The sequence below is a fragment of the Dreissena polymorpha genome, chromosome 5 (assembly GCF_020536995.1).
Source record: "Dreissena polymorpha isolate Duluth1 chromosome 5, UMN_Dpol_1.0, whole genome shotgun sequence".
Lineage (NCBI taxonomy): Eukaryota > Metazoa > Mollusca > Bivalvia > Myida > Dreissenidae > Dreissena > Dreissena polymorpha.
This window is the reverse complement of record NC_068359.1, coordinates 3,696,066-3,711,051: the sequence shown is the minus strand read 5'-3', so window position 1 is coordinate 3,711,051 and position 14,986 is coordinate 3,696,066. Positions and strand designations below refer to the sequence as shown.

At 35.4% G+C, this 14,986-nt stretch overlaps 2 protein-coding genes across 2 annotated transcripts in view; both read right to left on the bottom strand.

Annotated features, from left to right (window-relative positions):
- Positions 1-443: 443 nt before the first annotated feature.
- LOC127832292 (uncharacterized) lies at positions 444-6,278 on the bottom strand. The gene is made up of 4 exons (XM_052357704.1): positions 6,152-6,278; positions 4,711-4,785; positions 2,770-2,908; positions 444-2,312 (listed from the first exon to the last, which is right to left on the bottom strand). Exons 1-4 carry the CDS (start codon positions 6,241-6,243, stop codon positions 1,716-1,718), a joined length of 903 nt encoding a protein of 300 aa, XP_052213664.1. The 5' UTR covers positions 6,244-6,278; the 3' UTR covers positions 444-1,715.
- Positions 6,279-10,197: 3,919 nt separating this feature from the next.
- Positions 10,198-14,986, bottom strand: part of LOC127832286 (UDP-xylose and UDP-N-acetylglucosamine transporter-like) — a 34,558-nt gene continuing 29,769 nt past the window's right edge. Inside the window, exon 11 of the mRNA XM_052357689.1 lies at positions 10,198-14,808. Coding sequence (XP_052213649.1) covers positions 14,541-14,808 — 268 coding nt within the window. The 3' untranslated portion in view covers positions 10,198-14,540. The remainder of the gene's footprint in view (positions 14,809-14,986) is intronic.

Below are 14,986 nucleotides of genomic sequence, written 5' to 3'. Positions count from 1 at the left end.
ATAACTAAAGCTAAATGTGTATAATTTACTTTTCGACATTAGGTAACTAGTTATATATTCGTCGCCTAGACTATTATAAATGAAATAGTTTGCTATCAAATGTATATAAATATTTCATACATAATACATGTTACGTATCCCAAAAAACCTATGCAATACAGTCAAACTAACTAAATAACACTCATGACTAAGAAAACATTAAAAATAAATGTTCGTTTGTTGATAATGTATTTATCGAAATCGGAAATCTCTTTAACCCTTTCAGTGCGGGAACCGAATTTTGAAGGCCTTGACAAACAGTTTGGATCCAGATGAACGTTGCGTCTCATGAGGATCCAAACTGTTTGCTATTCTGATAGTATTCTTTGGAAAAAAAAATCGAAGAAAATGCTAATTTTAGAAATTCTGCAGACGACATTTTAGCAGACGACAAATTTCCCAGCATGCAAAGGGTTAAAGCGTGAGTAGCTTTTCATATGTTGTTAATTCTAGAGATCCAGAGTTCCGATCCCAGACAGGCACATTTATCTAAGACTATTTCTATTTTATTACAGAAACTTAGAACTACAAACATTTTGCTAGTAAATTCATAAAATTACATTTTAAAATACGGATATATGTGAACAAGTTTCTGTAACTTATTAAAATGTATATATAATACGTGTTGGGTATTTTATCCCTATTCATTGACTATTTGGACACTCTTTGTACAAATATTGGTTTAACAGGTACAACTTTCACAATTTGTGTGACAATTTTTATGTACAATTTATTCATTTTTCGTTAAAAAAAATCCCGTCAGCCTAAAAATAAGAAACATCAAGTTGTTATGGTCTTACTGCATTTATGAAATGGTGGTTCGTAGGTAAACGATGTAGAAAAACACTAATATTTATAAATCTAAAATGTTAAGAAAAACGGAGGTTTTTCCGTTTTATAATGAAAGAGATACCGTTTACGTAAAGTATATGTCACATTTCATTATTACGGAATCTATTAGAACAAAAACCCTTACGAAACATCTCTATTTCATAAGCTAATTACTTAAAACCAAATAGTCGAGATTAGAAATATGCGGTTTCTACGGATTACATGTATATATTTTCTGCAAATCACTGACCGGGTTGGTACACTTGTGAATCTTTATAGGCCGCTAATCAGCTTTATCAATCGCGATCTTTTATTGGCACAGAAATATATTTATGTCTCAAAAATATGTTGGTAGTGAAATTGGTTTAATTCGCTTTAGCTGCTGTGTTATAATCCATAATCGCTTTACAATTGTTGCCCTCGCGTGTTTTGGCATTCTTTATAGCGAGAGTCTCGCGGATTAATGCGGTGAACCTGCTTCACAGTTCAAATAACAATAATGTTGTGAAATCGCTTATATAAAATCGTGTTTGATGAACCTGATACATAGTTCAAATAACAAATATGCTGTGAAATCGCTTAAATAAAATCCGTTTTAATTATACGAAACATGTAGTATCAAAGTGGACCGCTGGAACCAATTTAGTAGATCGAATTCGGATTAAGAAGATTCGAGTAGAGTTCTGTTTTCGTTGTCTCTTTTCATTATTTAAGCTGATGAACCAACATGGGTTTACTTGATTTGCATTCATATCTCGTTGACTGTTCACTTCGATATTGAATCCAGAACATGGAAATGGGTAGACTTAATATTGGTAAAAAAATACGCATTGATAAAACACAGTTCACATATCAAAACTTCCAAACTGGTCGTACAAATTTAAAAATGACAATTCGTTAACGTTAGAAAACGTCCAAAAGGGCTTTGGTAAAGTTTGCACGCGGAACGTATTATGTTCTCGCATGAAAATCCGGAATCCATGCTCGTAAAGCTGCCTTAATACCTTCAACTGGAAGGCAAACGACACCCCTCCCCAAACACCCTCGTGTTCCTCTGTTGCAATATTTCCGTGTGCAAATCCCGAGTCCTTTTTATCATTTGACCAAAGCTCAATTCCTTTGGCTCGCTTGTCTTTGTACTGTTCACGCATGTTTTCTACCTCCTTCTTCATACCATCAACATTGCTCTTGTCAGTAATTTGATGAACGATCGCGCGCTTTTTGCCATCGTTGCTACCGTCTGCGGCCAAGAGTTTTCGCAAAGATTGTAAGGAATTGATGGTAAGCATACGCTTGCGTTTTGGCTGATAGTCAGAGATAGTTCCGAAATGAATTTCCAGACTCAGCTGCCTCACTCGGCTAAGTCCGCCGTTTACGAAGATGTCCGACAGCGCGGCCCACTCCCAGCCCTCAATGTCTATCTTAAGGATATCAATGTGCCTCTGAAAAGTATATACAAATACTAGTACATATTTCAAGATTTTAAACGCTTCTATTAGATATCCGGTAAGTTAGATTGGTCTGTGATTTCCTGCCACATCAAAAAGGGGACAACTCTGTATAAGACAAAGAATATCATGTTTGAAAATGTTTGGCATTGTGTAAGTTATACTCGTACACTATCAACATGATAACTCAAGTTGTCAGTCCACATAGTAGAAAACAATGGACATGTTCGATTACTTCTTTACAACATGAACAAACAAAACAAAAATTGCAACAAAACAAAAAAAATCTAAGAAAAGTATATCGCGGTAATCTCAATAAGGCTTTATTAACTTAACACATTAAGTTCATAAATAGTAAAGGCATCATTACACCCGTACATGTGATTCAATTGTTAGGCATCGGACCAGTAACTTGTAGAAAACGAAATTCAAAGACAGTCACACCAGAAACCTTTTCATGATCTAGTTGCTTGACAATAGTGGAGAAGCGACGAACATCGAACTTGTCAGGACCGACCGTGGAATCCTTACCGCCTAGTCCGATTTTGTGAAAGATAACGTACTCGGGAACTTGTACTTGAGGGTTAATACTGTAAAATAATACAAACAAACGTATAAACGTGTAATTTCCCCACTTTCGCGTTTTAAAGAGCTTCTTTCGCTCTATTAATATTGACATACTGTTCTACCTTTATTTAAATTCTTTAAACTACATGGTATTATTCCGGATCACAGAGTTTTTTTTCCAAATTATTCAATTGTTAAATCGTTATGAATCATAACTGCATTAATGTTTGTGACGTTATGACGTCTGAAAACCGACGTCAACAGAAAGCTTATGTCATACCGGAAAGTTCATGAGCAATAGAGACAAAATAACGCTGCCCTTACAACCATGAGAAAGATTTCAGAGAAATAAAGTGACACGGGGCGATTATACGACGAACACAGAATGCAGAGAATGACATACAACAGCTCCGGCAAAGATACGAATTGAAATGGAGAAAGCTCAAAGGAAAGGTAGCTTACCGTAACTAAGAGAACAGCGAACGAAACAAAGAAGCAAAGCCGAAGAAAAAGCGTCATTGTCAAAGCATGAAACATGCTCTGAAAGGACTGGCTAATGACAGCTCATCATAACAAGGTGGCGGAGATGTGTCCCTGGTGACAGATAAAGACATCAAGAAATGCGAGAATTTGTCAGTTGACATCGTGTGCGTCATGACGGATGGAGACGTCAGTATGCTGATAACATTTTCACTGAAACTATTGACAATGACTGTATTGAAAATATGTGTGTATGTATCGTGTATAAGAGTTGTTAAACGTATTACGGTAGTTTATCCGGTTGCTATGGATGAAAAAAATGCAGGTTTATCTGCAACTTTTGTAATTTATTCGACTACGTATAGACATCGTATAAAGAACAACTTGTTAAAGGGATCTTTTCACGCTTTGGTAAATTGACAAAATTGAAAAAAGTTGTTTCAGATTCGTAAGTTTTCGTTTTAGTTATGATATTTGTGAGGAAACAGTAATACTGAACATTAACCATGCTCTAATATAGCCATTATATGCATCTTTTGACGATTTTAAAACCTAAAAATTATAAAGCGTTGCAACGCGAAACGATTGAATAATTTGGAGAGTTCTGTTTTTGTCGTTAAATTTTGTGAAACTACGAAGATTGCTTATATAAGGTATAAAATACGTCACGAATGTGTACTCGGCGGAATAGCTCAGTAGGCTAAAGCGTTTTTACTTCAGGACTCTGGAAGGGGTCACGGTTCGAAACCTGCTCCGGGCAATGTTCTTTTCCTTTTTTAAATTTTTTTCTTGATTTTTTACTGGAGCTTTTATGATCCAATGTTTACATTTATCAATATAAAGCATTTAATGAATAAGTTAAAAAAATGCCAAAATCTGTGAAAAGGCCCCTTTAAATCCAACTTATTTAATTTCTTTCAATGCTTAATGTTTCACTATCAGGTCGATTTCCGAAGTAGAATCATTGCGATGAGTTTCTTTGTGACATTTGTGACATATTAAGAACGCTCCCAGAAAGAGAACCCGAGACCTTCGGACGAAAGGCGAACTTACACCATAATCAGAACGAGACATCCAACGTTCAAACAAATTAACACGGTTTATTACAGCGTAAAAAAAGTAAACATTTATCGGCTCATCTTGACGCACGACTAATTGCTGTTTATATTAGTATTTATTTTGCGTAACATCGCGAAAATTGCGACGAAAATGGCGAGGATGACGAAATTGATAATAATGATGTTGATAAAATATTGATGATCAATACGAAGTTAAATAATATCAGCCATCTGTTACTTTTGTCAATATGATAATTTCATTGTCTTTTCGAAATGCTGTTACTGACCTGGGATCAAAAGTGTGTATCTCGCACTGGTATCTGTCAAACATGTGCTTCTCGAATTCGAAGTCGTAGTTGGATCTGTAAATTAACAAGCGCCGTCACTATAAGTACCGAATTTCCCTGACGTGTTATTTGACTCACAAGTGTAATATTGACCTTCAAAGTTGTGGAAAACACACAAATTGTATAAGTTTTATTAAACAACAGAAATCTAAATGAACTATATTTATAAATTATTTTTCTTTACAACTTCATTAAAAAAAATTGTTTGCAACAAAAATAAATAAATTAATAAAGATCAGCAACTTAATAAATACAAGAAAGAGTTATTGTTCTTGCACTTTTTTCCCTCAAAGTATTCTTTCATCATATGGAGATGCGTGTGTGTACTGTGTCATTGTTCGTCTTTCAAGAAAAATACAAAGGTGTATAACTCCAAAAACACTGAAGAAACTTATGACGTTACGTCTCAATATCTTTAACTGTCATTGAATTGTAGAAAGAAAAGAAAATCATAAAATAAATGTAAATTACTCGGTCAATATTGAAGCAAAAAGTACATATGATCCGCATGTCATGCATGCCAACATATTAATTATTATTGTATTCACTGTCATGCTTATAACTTCATGTCAGGCTAACGAAAATAAACAAAGGGCACTAACTCTACATAATGTCGAGAGAGGTATAGTCCTTAACCTTGGCATTTTCTCCTCAAGCGATCTAGAGTTTAACGTAGATTCATTTTAATACTTTCAATACGTGTAGAGTTATGCAAGAACGTACTTTACAAAAAGCAAAGGCTAATGTCTACGAAAATACTGATGAGATAGTTGTGGTTCTTGTACTCGGCACTTCCTATCAATTCCTCTATAAGTGTACACAGTTTTATTTAAACACATTCTACAATAAAAGAGTTACACCCCGCACCAAAAAAAATGACTAAAAGGCAATAAGTCTGTAAAGTTTGCACTTCCCGTTAATGACCTCTCTAAGTTTATGAAGTTTCATGTGAATCCCTATAATATTTCCTGAGTTATGATGCGCACACAAAAAACGGGAGATACCGAAAGACGTTAAGACGTGAGATGTCCCAAGAGTTATATTTCAGCAAGTAATATCAATAACGAATAAACAATAACAGTAGCATTTATACTGTTTGTCCCTTATGTCCTTTTATATTTCGGAGGATAATAAGCCACGCAGTATCCTATTTAAAAAATAGGAATCGTATCTTTCTTTTATGAGAGCAAGATTTTTGTGTTATTAACATACCAAAGTATTGACCTTCATACCTTCTCATCGCTTCCATTTTTTATCTGCAACTAAAGAAAATTGTTTCTCCAGATCCCTACTCCATAAAAGAGCTTCTTACACGTAATGTCATTATTGTTAAACTGTTCTTTAGAAAGGTACAACCGCATTACATACTGATAATACTCACCCAAAGGAATATACGAGGCATGGATTTCTGGGTTTGTACTTCTTGTCAATGCAGATCTCTTTACCACCATCTCGCATGGAACCGACACGCATTTGGTTTCTACACAACACTTGTATGGTGTTTATGTACCTTAAGTGGAACAAATAAGTAACAAATCGAAGTACTATATTGAAAAAAAAACCTTGTACATGCGGTTTTGCCCAACGGCAATGTGATTTCAAACACAGTTAACAATATTAGAAGCTGATTCATTTGCATACTCAGTATTTTCAAACTAGCCAGTGAATTGTGTTCTTTAAATAATTGAAATAATTCGGAAGGGTCATAAGCCTCGTTAGAAAATGGTTAGCAAAGAAGCAACAATAAATATTATTATTTTTTTTTTTAATTTTAACAACCATATTTTTAAATGTATTTTTTATTCGTTTATATTTGTTCAGTTTTCACTTTTGCAGACGACCGGAAGCATACCTCCAATAAATTAACGACAGTACAGTGTCGTTTAACCCTTGAAGAGTATCGTCATCCGGTATGGTGTAAAAGTCGGACTCTCCAGTATCAATTAACGCGTCTTCATTTGGAGCTTCCGATGGTTTCTTGATAGAAAGACTCGCCTATAAAACATTACGAACAATGTAATATCCAAACAGGATTAGAAACTGTCGAATAGTTTGTGCACACATGGAAAGGACTTCTGCCTATTATCCGGAGGGACTTGTTAGGACAGGTATAAGCGTTATAAATTAATTACCAGTACATACTTAGCGTTGTAAAAAATTAAGCCCAAGCCTCACTATTGCCGGTAGAGCTCCGGTCCATCCCGGTTTGCTAACGGCAAGAACCGGGGTGATTCATATGCCGCCCCGGTTGAAGCCGGTCAACAACCCGGTAGAGTCCCGGTCAATCCCGGACTAGCTACGGTTTATCCCGGTGAAGCCCCGGCAGATCCCCGGTTGTCGCAGATAATGCCCAGGTGGAGCCCCGGTGAAAGCCGGCAGCGTCCCGGCAGAGCCCCGGTATACCGTGTCTCCAGCGGCACTCCCTGGGGCTATACCGGCATCAGACCCCGGCAGAGCTACGGCAACCCTCCGGTTTAACCGCGGTCGTCGCCGGTAATGCCCAGGCGGAGCCCCGGTGAATGCCGGCGGCGTCCCGGCAGAGTGCCGGCTTACCGATGCACCGTAGCTATACCGGGACTCTGCCAGCATTCATCGGGGCTCCACCGGGGCAACACCGACGACAACCGGGGCGTTGCCGTACCTCTACCGGGGTCTGCATGGGCCCCGGTGGAGCTACGGTGCCGTCCCGTAGCTGTTGGTACCGCGCCGATCGTTGCCGGTTCATCCCGGAGATATTTAACATTGTAATAATTTCCCGGCGGAGTTCGATTGTTCCCGGTTTATCCCAGTCGTCCCCGGTTCATCCGGTAGAGCCCGGATCACGCACCGGGGCTCCACCGGCATCATAGTGAGACGGGTGGAAGCTTGAATTCCATAACATTACTAAATCAAAGCGCGACTTAAAATGTGTACTTTGTGCGCGTTGGTAAGAACAGAAAACTATTTACATCCATAAAATTGTTATTGTGAGTATAATGGTAAAAATGACCATCCATCGTCACCATCATCATAACAGATCTCATGCTTCGAAGTAAAATCCTTTTGTATGTGAAATTCACATAGATCAAAGCTTGTATATTGGGACTGCATGATTAAGGCTCATAGTGGATTTAATAATAATCCAATGATGAAATGATGATTACGAGCAGGATGAAAAAGAGGAGAATAATACTGCTTATTATAATGGTAATAATTATGAACGTGACGATCATGATGATTGACTTGTTGAATGCGCTGCAGCTGCTGCTGAAGATGATCATCATTATTTATCATGATTGTTGAAACGAGGATTTACCAGGTACTGTAAAATTGCGTTTTGTTTCTCAATTTATATGTAACAGTGTTACACACTTCAGTGTTGACCAAAATGCAATCATACATTGGCATTGGTCTCTTAAGTTGGGTTCAATTAAAGAGCCTCGTTTGTTTCAATCCCTTCCAACATAAAATCCACAGTAAATTATGTAATAAAGATAGCCAATTCATACTGTACCACAACTAGAAACAGTCGCGCATGAATGGAATTCGTATCAGTAAGAACGTATTTGAAAAAAATTGTTATGTGTTGTCTAAGTTTGTTAAATGACTCTAAAGCAAAGAAATGGTCCAGTTTGTAAAGAATAATGATTTTTGCAATGACTACATGCATGTATACATGTGTAACAGAGGCAAATCAACCTGAAATCTACGTTAGTATTGTGTTTGTTTAATCTGTGTATGTATACCCACATAATTGACTTAAACTTATATCTCAGTTAACCAAGTAATACATCTGAATCATCAAAGTAAAGCGCATTCATCAAACGCACATGTGGTTTTGCGATACACTTAAAAGCACATAATAAGTATTTTCATAGATTGGGATTCATCGCAAGAAACGAAAATGATTATTTTATAAAGCCTCCAATCAACATAGTGGGAATCATGTTGTCCGTCTGCTCGCCCGGTCGTCCGTCGTTTTTAGCTCACATTCCGTCGTCGTGTGTGTCATCCTGTAAGTTGTCGATTCTAAATAAAATTAATTCTATGTCAATGGATAAATAACAATCACTTTAGTTTGTAATCCTCTCATTTTCTGCTTATATAGTTACAATGTCCCAGAAAGCATGTGCTTATATTAAAAATTATGATGCATGTTTAAACGAATGAAGCAAAACTACGTAATCAATAAATAATTATTAGTACATGCTGCATTACTTGGAGCAAATATTGCATGTATTCCACATTCATTTAATAAAAGTAATTGTTGCAAAAAAAACTCTGTCATTAATTGCAAAACATGACATCAAATGTCCCGTAGAATGAAAGACAAAATCGAGCCGTCTGTTGAAATAACGTCATTTGAAATTAAATTAACCCATCCTTATAAAAGATTTGCTAGATTGTTGGTGTTCGACTTTCATGAGCATGTTACATCAGCTCTGGGTATAAAAATGGTTTCCAGATGTCTTTATCGGATGCCCTCGGTGAAATCTAAGCGTAGATGTGAGATTAAGACTTACGAGATCTTTGGTCAAGTTTTACCATAGTAAAAAAATAAGCATTGTTTCATAACAAAGGTTATACTTCATAGCGCCAATATCAAAGTAGAACACTTGATATTTGGCACACGTTTACCTGCTGAGCTTAAATCGCGTGGTTTACTGAAGATTGACCCAAAATATTTTTAATAACCTTTTGATACATGACCATTGTTATTATATAAAAGTTGGTCCATGTTACACAACAACACTTAAAGTTCTAGAAGGTTCCTAAACGTCGATAGACGTACGTACTGTTGCCTCATGTTTGAAAAGCACGTAACTAGATTCATATATAAGCGTACAACTGCATTTTAATATAATTTTGACTATTCTAGGTTAAACTTAAGCCCGGTCCTAGAATAGAAAAGAACAAAGATATGTATACATTTATTAATCTACCAGTAATTGTTCAACGAACTTTTTTCTTCTACTTCTCACAAAATGCATGGGAACTTCGCCATTATATTTTGTAAATAAAATTAAGAAACCATATATTTTACTCACGAAACTTGTATTTCGACTTGGGTTTGACGCGTTGTCCGCTGCATCACACTGACATGTCGATGTCTGGGTTACAGGCATGACGTGAACAACAAAGAACAGTAGCACTGCCGTTACTGTTGCAGACGATACAAGCGCTACGCGCACTTTAAACCGTAACATATTGTTAACAAACAAAAAATTGACTATCGCGTAAATGGAATCTGTATTAATAGTACAGTCTTTAGTGAACTGTCATTGTTTTGTGAGTATATCGTACATTGAAGATATTGATTTATGAACAGAGAAAGACAAAAAATAAATACGCTTTCTTTTATAGCTAGCTACTAGGTTATTGAACTGTTGATATTGTTCAATAATTGTTCTACGAGAATTGTACAATACTTTAATGGAGAAAATACTCTTTTGCAATGATAAATTTATTTCGGTATATAATATCAAAACTAAAATAAACATTGGAAAACTAAAATGTCTGCAGAAATTTCTTCATAAGGAGTTAAGCTCAACTGAAGTTTTGTACAATGGAAAAGTTTCATCAGGCACAATTAACGATAAAACTTGCATGAAAACACGAAATGTTAGATTTTATAACAGAAAAACAACAACAAAAAAAAACCAAATATTAAATCATATAAATGTTACATAGTTATTTATAAATATATATTTGGTTAGATTTAATTTGATTACACAGGATTGAATGACATTTTAAGGAAAACAGTCCGTAATTGGAACAGATTTGGGACAATAAACAAATGCAAACTAACAGTAACACTTAGTCGGCACAATCCAAGATTTTAATACATGCATATTAAACAAAGTTTAATCCAATAAAAATTATACACAAAATAAAATAAACATAATATATCCTGGTTATACATGAGTACCAAATGTAAAGAGTAGTCAGAACATGTTAGACATAGAAAAATTTAGCAAAACATACCTGTGTGCATGTTATTTGAGCAACATAAATTGAACTGATAAATTGATCTGATTGTCATAATTTTGATTTAATTTTTTACCTGGCTGTTAGACACTAAATACTAAATTTGCTATGTGAAAAAAAAGTAAACATTATTTTATACAATTATGTGGAACTATTTCTTAGTCAGTTCATTATGAGTTTAATATAACACAATTAACAAGACTATTGCCAGGCAATATATGTCCCCTACCGGCTCCACCATTGTCAGAAATTTCACCATTGTCATTTTTTTAATTATATTTGTTTCCATAACAACCATAATTTTTGACGTAGGAACAAAATTAAATGACGTGCATAACGTCCATATTGCCATCTATCCATGTTTCAAGTGTCATGAAAAAATATGAAGAAGTTTTAAAGTTATCGCAGGATCCAGAAAAGTGTGACAGACGTCTAGACAGACAGACAGACTCACATACGCACAGAGCGAAAACCATAAGTCCCCTCTGGTGAAACCGGTAGGGGACAATAAATCAGGACAGTTCAACAAATGAATCAGGACACAGATGAAAAAAGACAACATAAAATTTAAGTACAGAAACTATCAAAACTGGATTTTGTTATAATCAGCGTTGTAAGTTGTAAATATTTATATAAGTAGGTAATAAATGTGTGAATAAAACTGAAAATTTACACATGAATCTGCAATCATAACATTCACAGTTTATCACATAATTCATAAAGTTGACTAGAGAAAGATACATAAGCTGTGCTAAAAGACCTAAGTAATGTGTATAACCAACAATGCAATCTTTGCAATGATTTAATTAGCGATAATAAAAGTAATAATATCACTCTGTGGCAAGCAACAATTAGAACAAATAGGACAAGGAATGTTTCAAATATTCAACAAGAGCACTGCATAACGGGTGCCACGCTCGGCTGCAAAAGCTTGTCAGATTTTTTATTTTTAGAGGTCACAGTGACCTTGACCGTTGACCTAGTGACCCAAAAATGGGTGTGGCGTGTAGAACTCATCAAGGTGCATCTACATATGAAGATTCAAAGTTGTAGGTGGAAGCACTTTGATTTAAAAGCCGATGTTAAAGTTTTATATTAGAGATCACAGTGACCTTGACCTAGTGACCCAAAAATGGGTATGGCATGTAGAACTCATCAAGGTGCATCTACATATGAAGTTTCAAAGTTGTAGGTGCAAGCACTTTGACTTTAGAGCCTATGTTAAAGTTTTATATTAGAGGTCACTGTGGCCTTGACCTTTGACCTAGTGACCCAAAAATGGGTGTGGCATGTAGAACTCATCAAGGTGATCTACATTTGAAGTTTCAAAGTTGCAGGTGGAAGCACTTTGATTTTAGAGCCAATGTTAAGGTTTTAGCAGGACGCCTACGGCAGACGATGAGCTGGGTATGACAATACCTCTGGTTTTCTCCGAAAACAGCCAAGCTAAAAAACTTCTTTAATTATTCCAATGAAATGAACCACAGATTAAAAGATCAATCAATGAAAAATTGGCACGATACAATTTATACAAAATTAGAGTACAATAGAAGGTTTAATACTGAATACATGTATGCAAAATATTTAGAATGCATTAAAAGTGAAAATAGTCAACAACAAATAAATCTTGTATGAAACCCTTCATATGTCTTCTATATTTACTTAGTGTTCACTATTTGTCGTTTTCAATACATGCACGTTTGTACATGATGTTTGAATATGTTTCATAATGATTGTAGTTTGTGATTATAAAACATGATTGTATTTGTATTGTACTGATTCACTTTGACAATATTTTGTTCACTTATTTGCAAATGGTCAAAGGCGGTTTGCCGATGTTCCCAAAGTAAATATGAAAAACTTGTTTAATACAACAGGCCATGCACATATTAATCTGAAAACAGAATATTTACAGCATACCACATATATTTTAAAAATGGATGGATATTCTTCGGTTTCAAAAATGTATCATCAAATACTAACAATGAAATTACACATTGTATGGATACAGGATTTCATCAATGTGCAACCCAATGGGAGTTAGTATCAAATGGAAAAACTTTTGCATAAAAATACAATCTTAAAGATACACTAATGTCATAAAACAGGCTTTAATAATAAAAAGGTAAAATATGCACAATAAACTAGGTTAAAACTCACACTGGTTTTTGTTGTAATTTGGTAGGATACTACCTTAGGAATGGCACATTTTCTAAAGAAAACAAAACTAAATTCAACCAATACAGCTTTGAGACAAACTTGATTGATAACACCCCCCCCCACACACCTCTTTGTCAGCTGTGTTCAAGGGCAAATAACTCAGAAATGTGTAGATCACTTGGGATTGCTAAATTCAAGGGCACATAGCTTAGAAATGTGTTTAGAAATGTGCAGGAAGGATATAAAGTGTCTTGCACAACTGAACTAAAGAGGAGAGGAATATATTGAAAAATTTACTTTAATTGATTGTAAAATATTAAGTAATTTGATCTACAAACTTGTACCATTTAATGTGAACAAACAGACCCACAGACAAACAACCTACCTTGAGTATACATCCCTCTCAAACTTGGTTTCCTGTGGTTTAATAAAATAGATGTAACACAGTAAAAAGGAAAACAAGAGATGTGTTTGTCAGAAACACAATGCCCCCTATTGCGCCGCTTGGAAATAAAATGTCAATATATTATTTGGCAGGTTTATAAATTATCTCCCTTTTAAAGCTTATTACTTCCCTTGGATTTTATTTTTTCACTTTTGACCTTGAAGGATGACCATGACCTTTCACCACTCAAAATGAGCCGCTTTATGAGATACACATGCATGCCAAATATCAAGTTGCTATCTTCAATATTGGAAAAGTTATTGCAAAACTTTACTGTAAGGTTAATGTTTTGGGACAGAATGACAGACAGACAGGCCAAAAACAATATCCTGATCATTCGAGGTAGACTCACATACCAAACTCAGCTCAATATCTGCAATATGTTGCATACAAAACCTTCTTTTTTCGAAGTCCAAGGTCCATAACTTCGCCAAAAATCAATGGACCAGAACATAACTCACACTTTATCTGTAAGTAATGCATGCAGACTCTCTTACCAAAAATCAGGTACAAATCTAAAAGCATTTTGTAAATACTCTCCAGAAAATGGATAATGTTGAAGTTCAAGGCCATAACTGTACCAAATATCAATGGAGAGGAACTAAACTTACACTTAATTTGTAAGTTATGTAGGTATAGACTCAGATACAAAAAAAATCAGCTACACATCTGAAAGCATTTCGTAAAAAAAGATCTGGAAAACGGAAAGTTTTGAAGTTCAATGCCCATAACTTCGCCCAAGAAAATGGACCCGCATGAAACTCACACTTCATCTGAAAGTCATGTAGGTAGACTCACATACCAAAATTCAGCTCAATATCTGAACCAATTGCATAAAAAACCTCCGGAAAATGGAATGCTGGACAGACTGATGGACAGACAGTCCAACTTCTACATTGTATTTGCCACCCTACAGGGGCATACAAATTAATTAAAGTACCTGCATTTGAAGGAAAAAAACATAGTGTCTAATGTGATTTTTCGTTTGAAAATTGTAATTAAAATGTCATCATGTTTCTATAACACATAATGTTTTACACAAAGTTGAAGTAAAACCAAAACAAAACAAAAATAAACCAAGGCAAAATAAGTTAAATCATGCCAACCAAAACCCACTATACCAAGATGTATAAAGATGTAAAGATGGATTGTCCAACGCCGCACATCAAATATTTGGCACAGACAAAAACTCACACAACTAATCTGTCTTCTTGGGTACTCCATTTTCTTTCTGTGGGGTGAAATATTTCACTGACTGACGATACAGCGTCTTCAAAGTGTCAGAAAACAACAGAGTTCCAAAAAATACAAAAAATGTCCCGAGCCAGTGTAGAGCTGTGAACGGGTTGTTGAAATACCAGATGGAGAGAATCAGGCTGATGAACTTACGCAGTGTCACCACCAGTGTTACTGTCAGGGCGGTGCACTCTGCGGTAAGTGTAAATACTGACCGTATACAAATATATCTGGTTCAAGGTCAAGGACTAACAGCTGATTGATATCACAGATGGTTACAATCAAATTGAGACATTATAATTTGGCAAGGCATGCACTTAAGAGCGAAGTTTGGGAAAGTTCAGTCTTTCTGCTTTAAAAGCATCGTACATACTGATTTCAATGTGTTGCAACTGTTTTTAGTTTAAA

Excerpts from the sequence above, each read along its gene's own strand:
- LOC127832292 (XM_052357704.1), bottom strand. The coding sequence starts at position 6,243 with ATGCGTGTCGGTTCCATGCGAGATGGTGGTAAAGAGATCTGCATTGAC. Across the intron at positions 4,786-6,151 it reads TGCCTCGTATATTCCTTTGG|ATCCAACTACGACTTCGAAT; the intron begins GTGAGTATTATC and ends GTTAATTTACAG. Across the intron at positions 2,313-2,769 it reads AGCAACTAGATCATGAAAAG|AGGCACATTGATATCCTTAA; the intron begins GTTTCTGGTGTG and ends TATACTTTTCAG.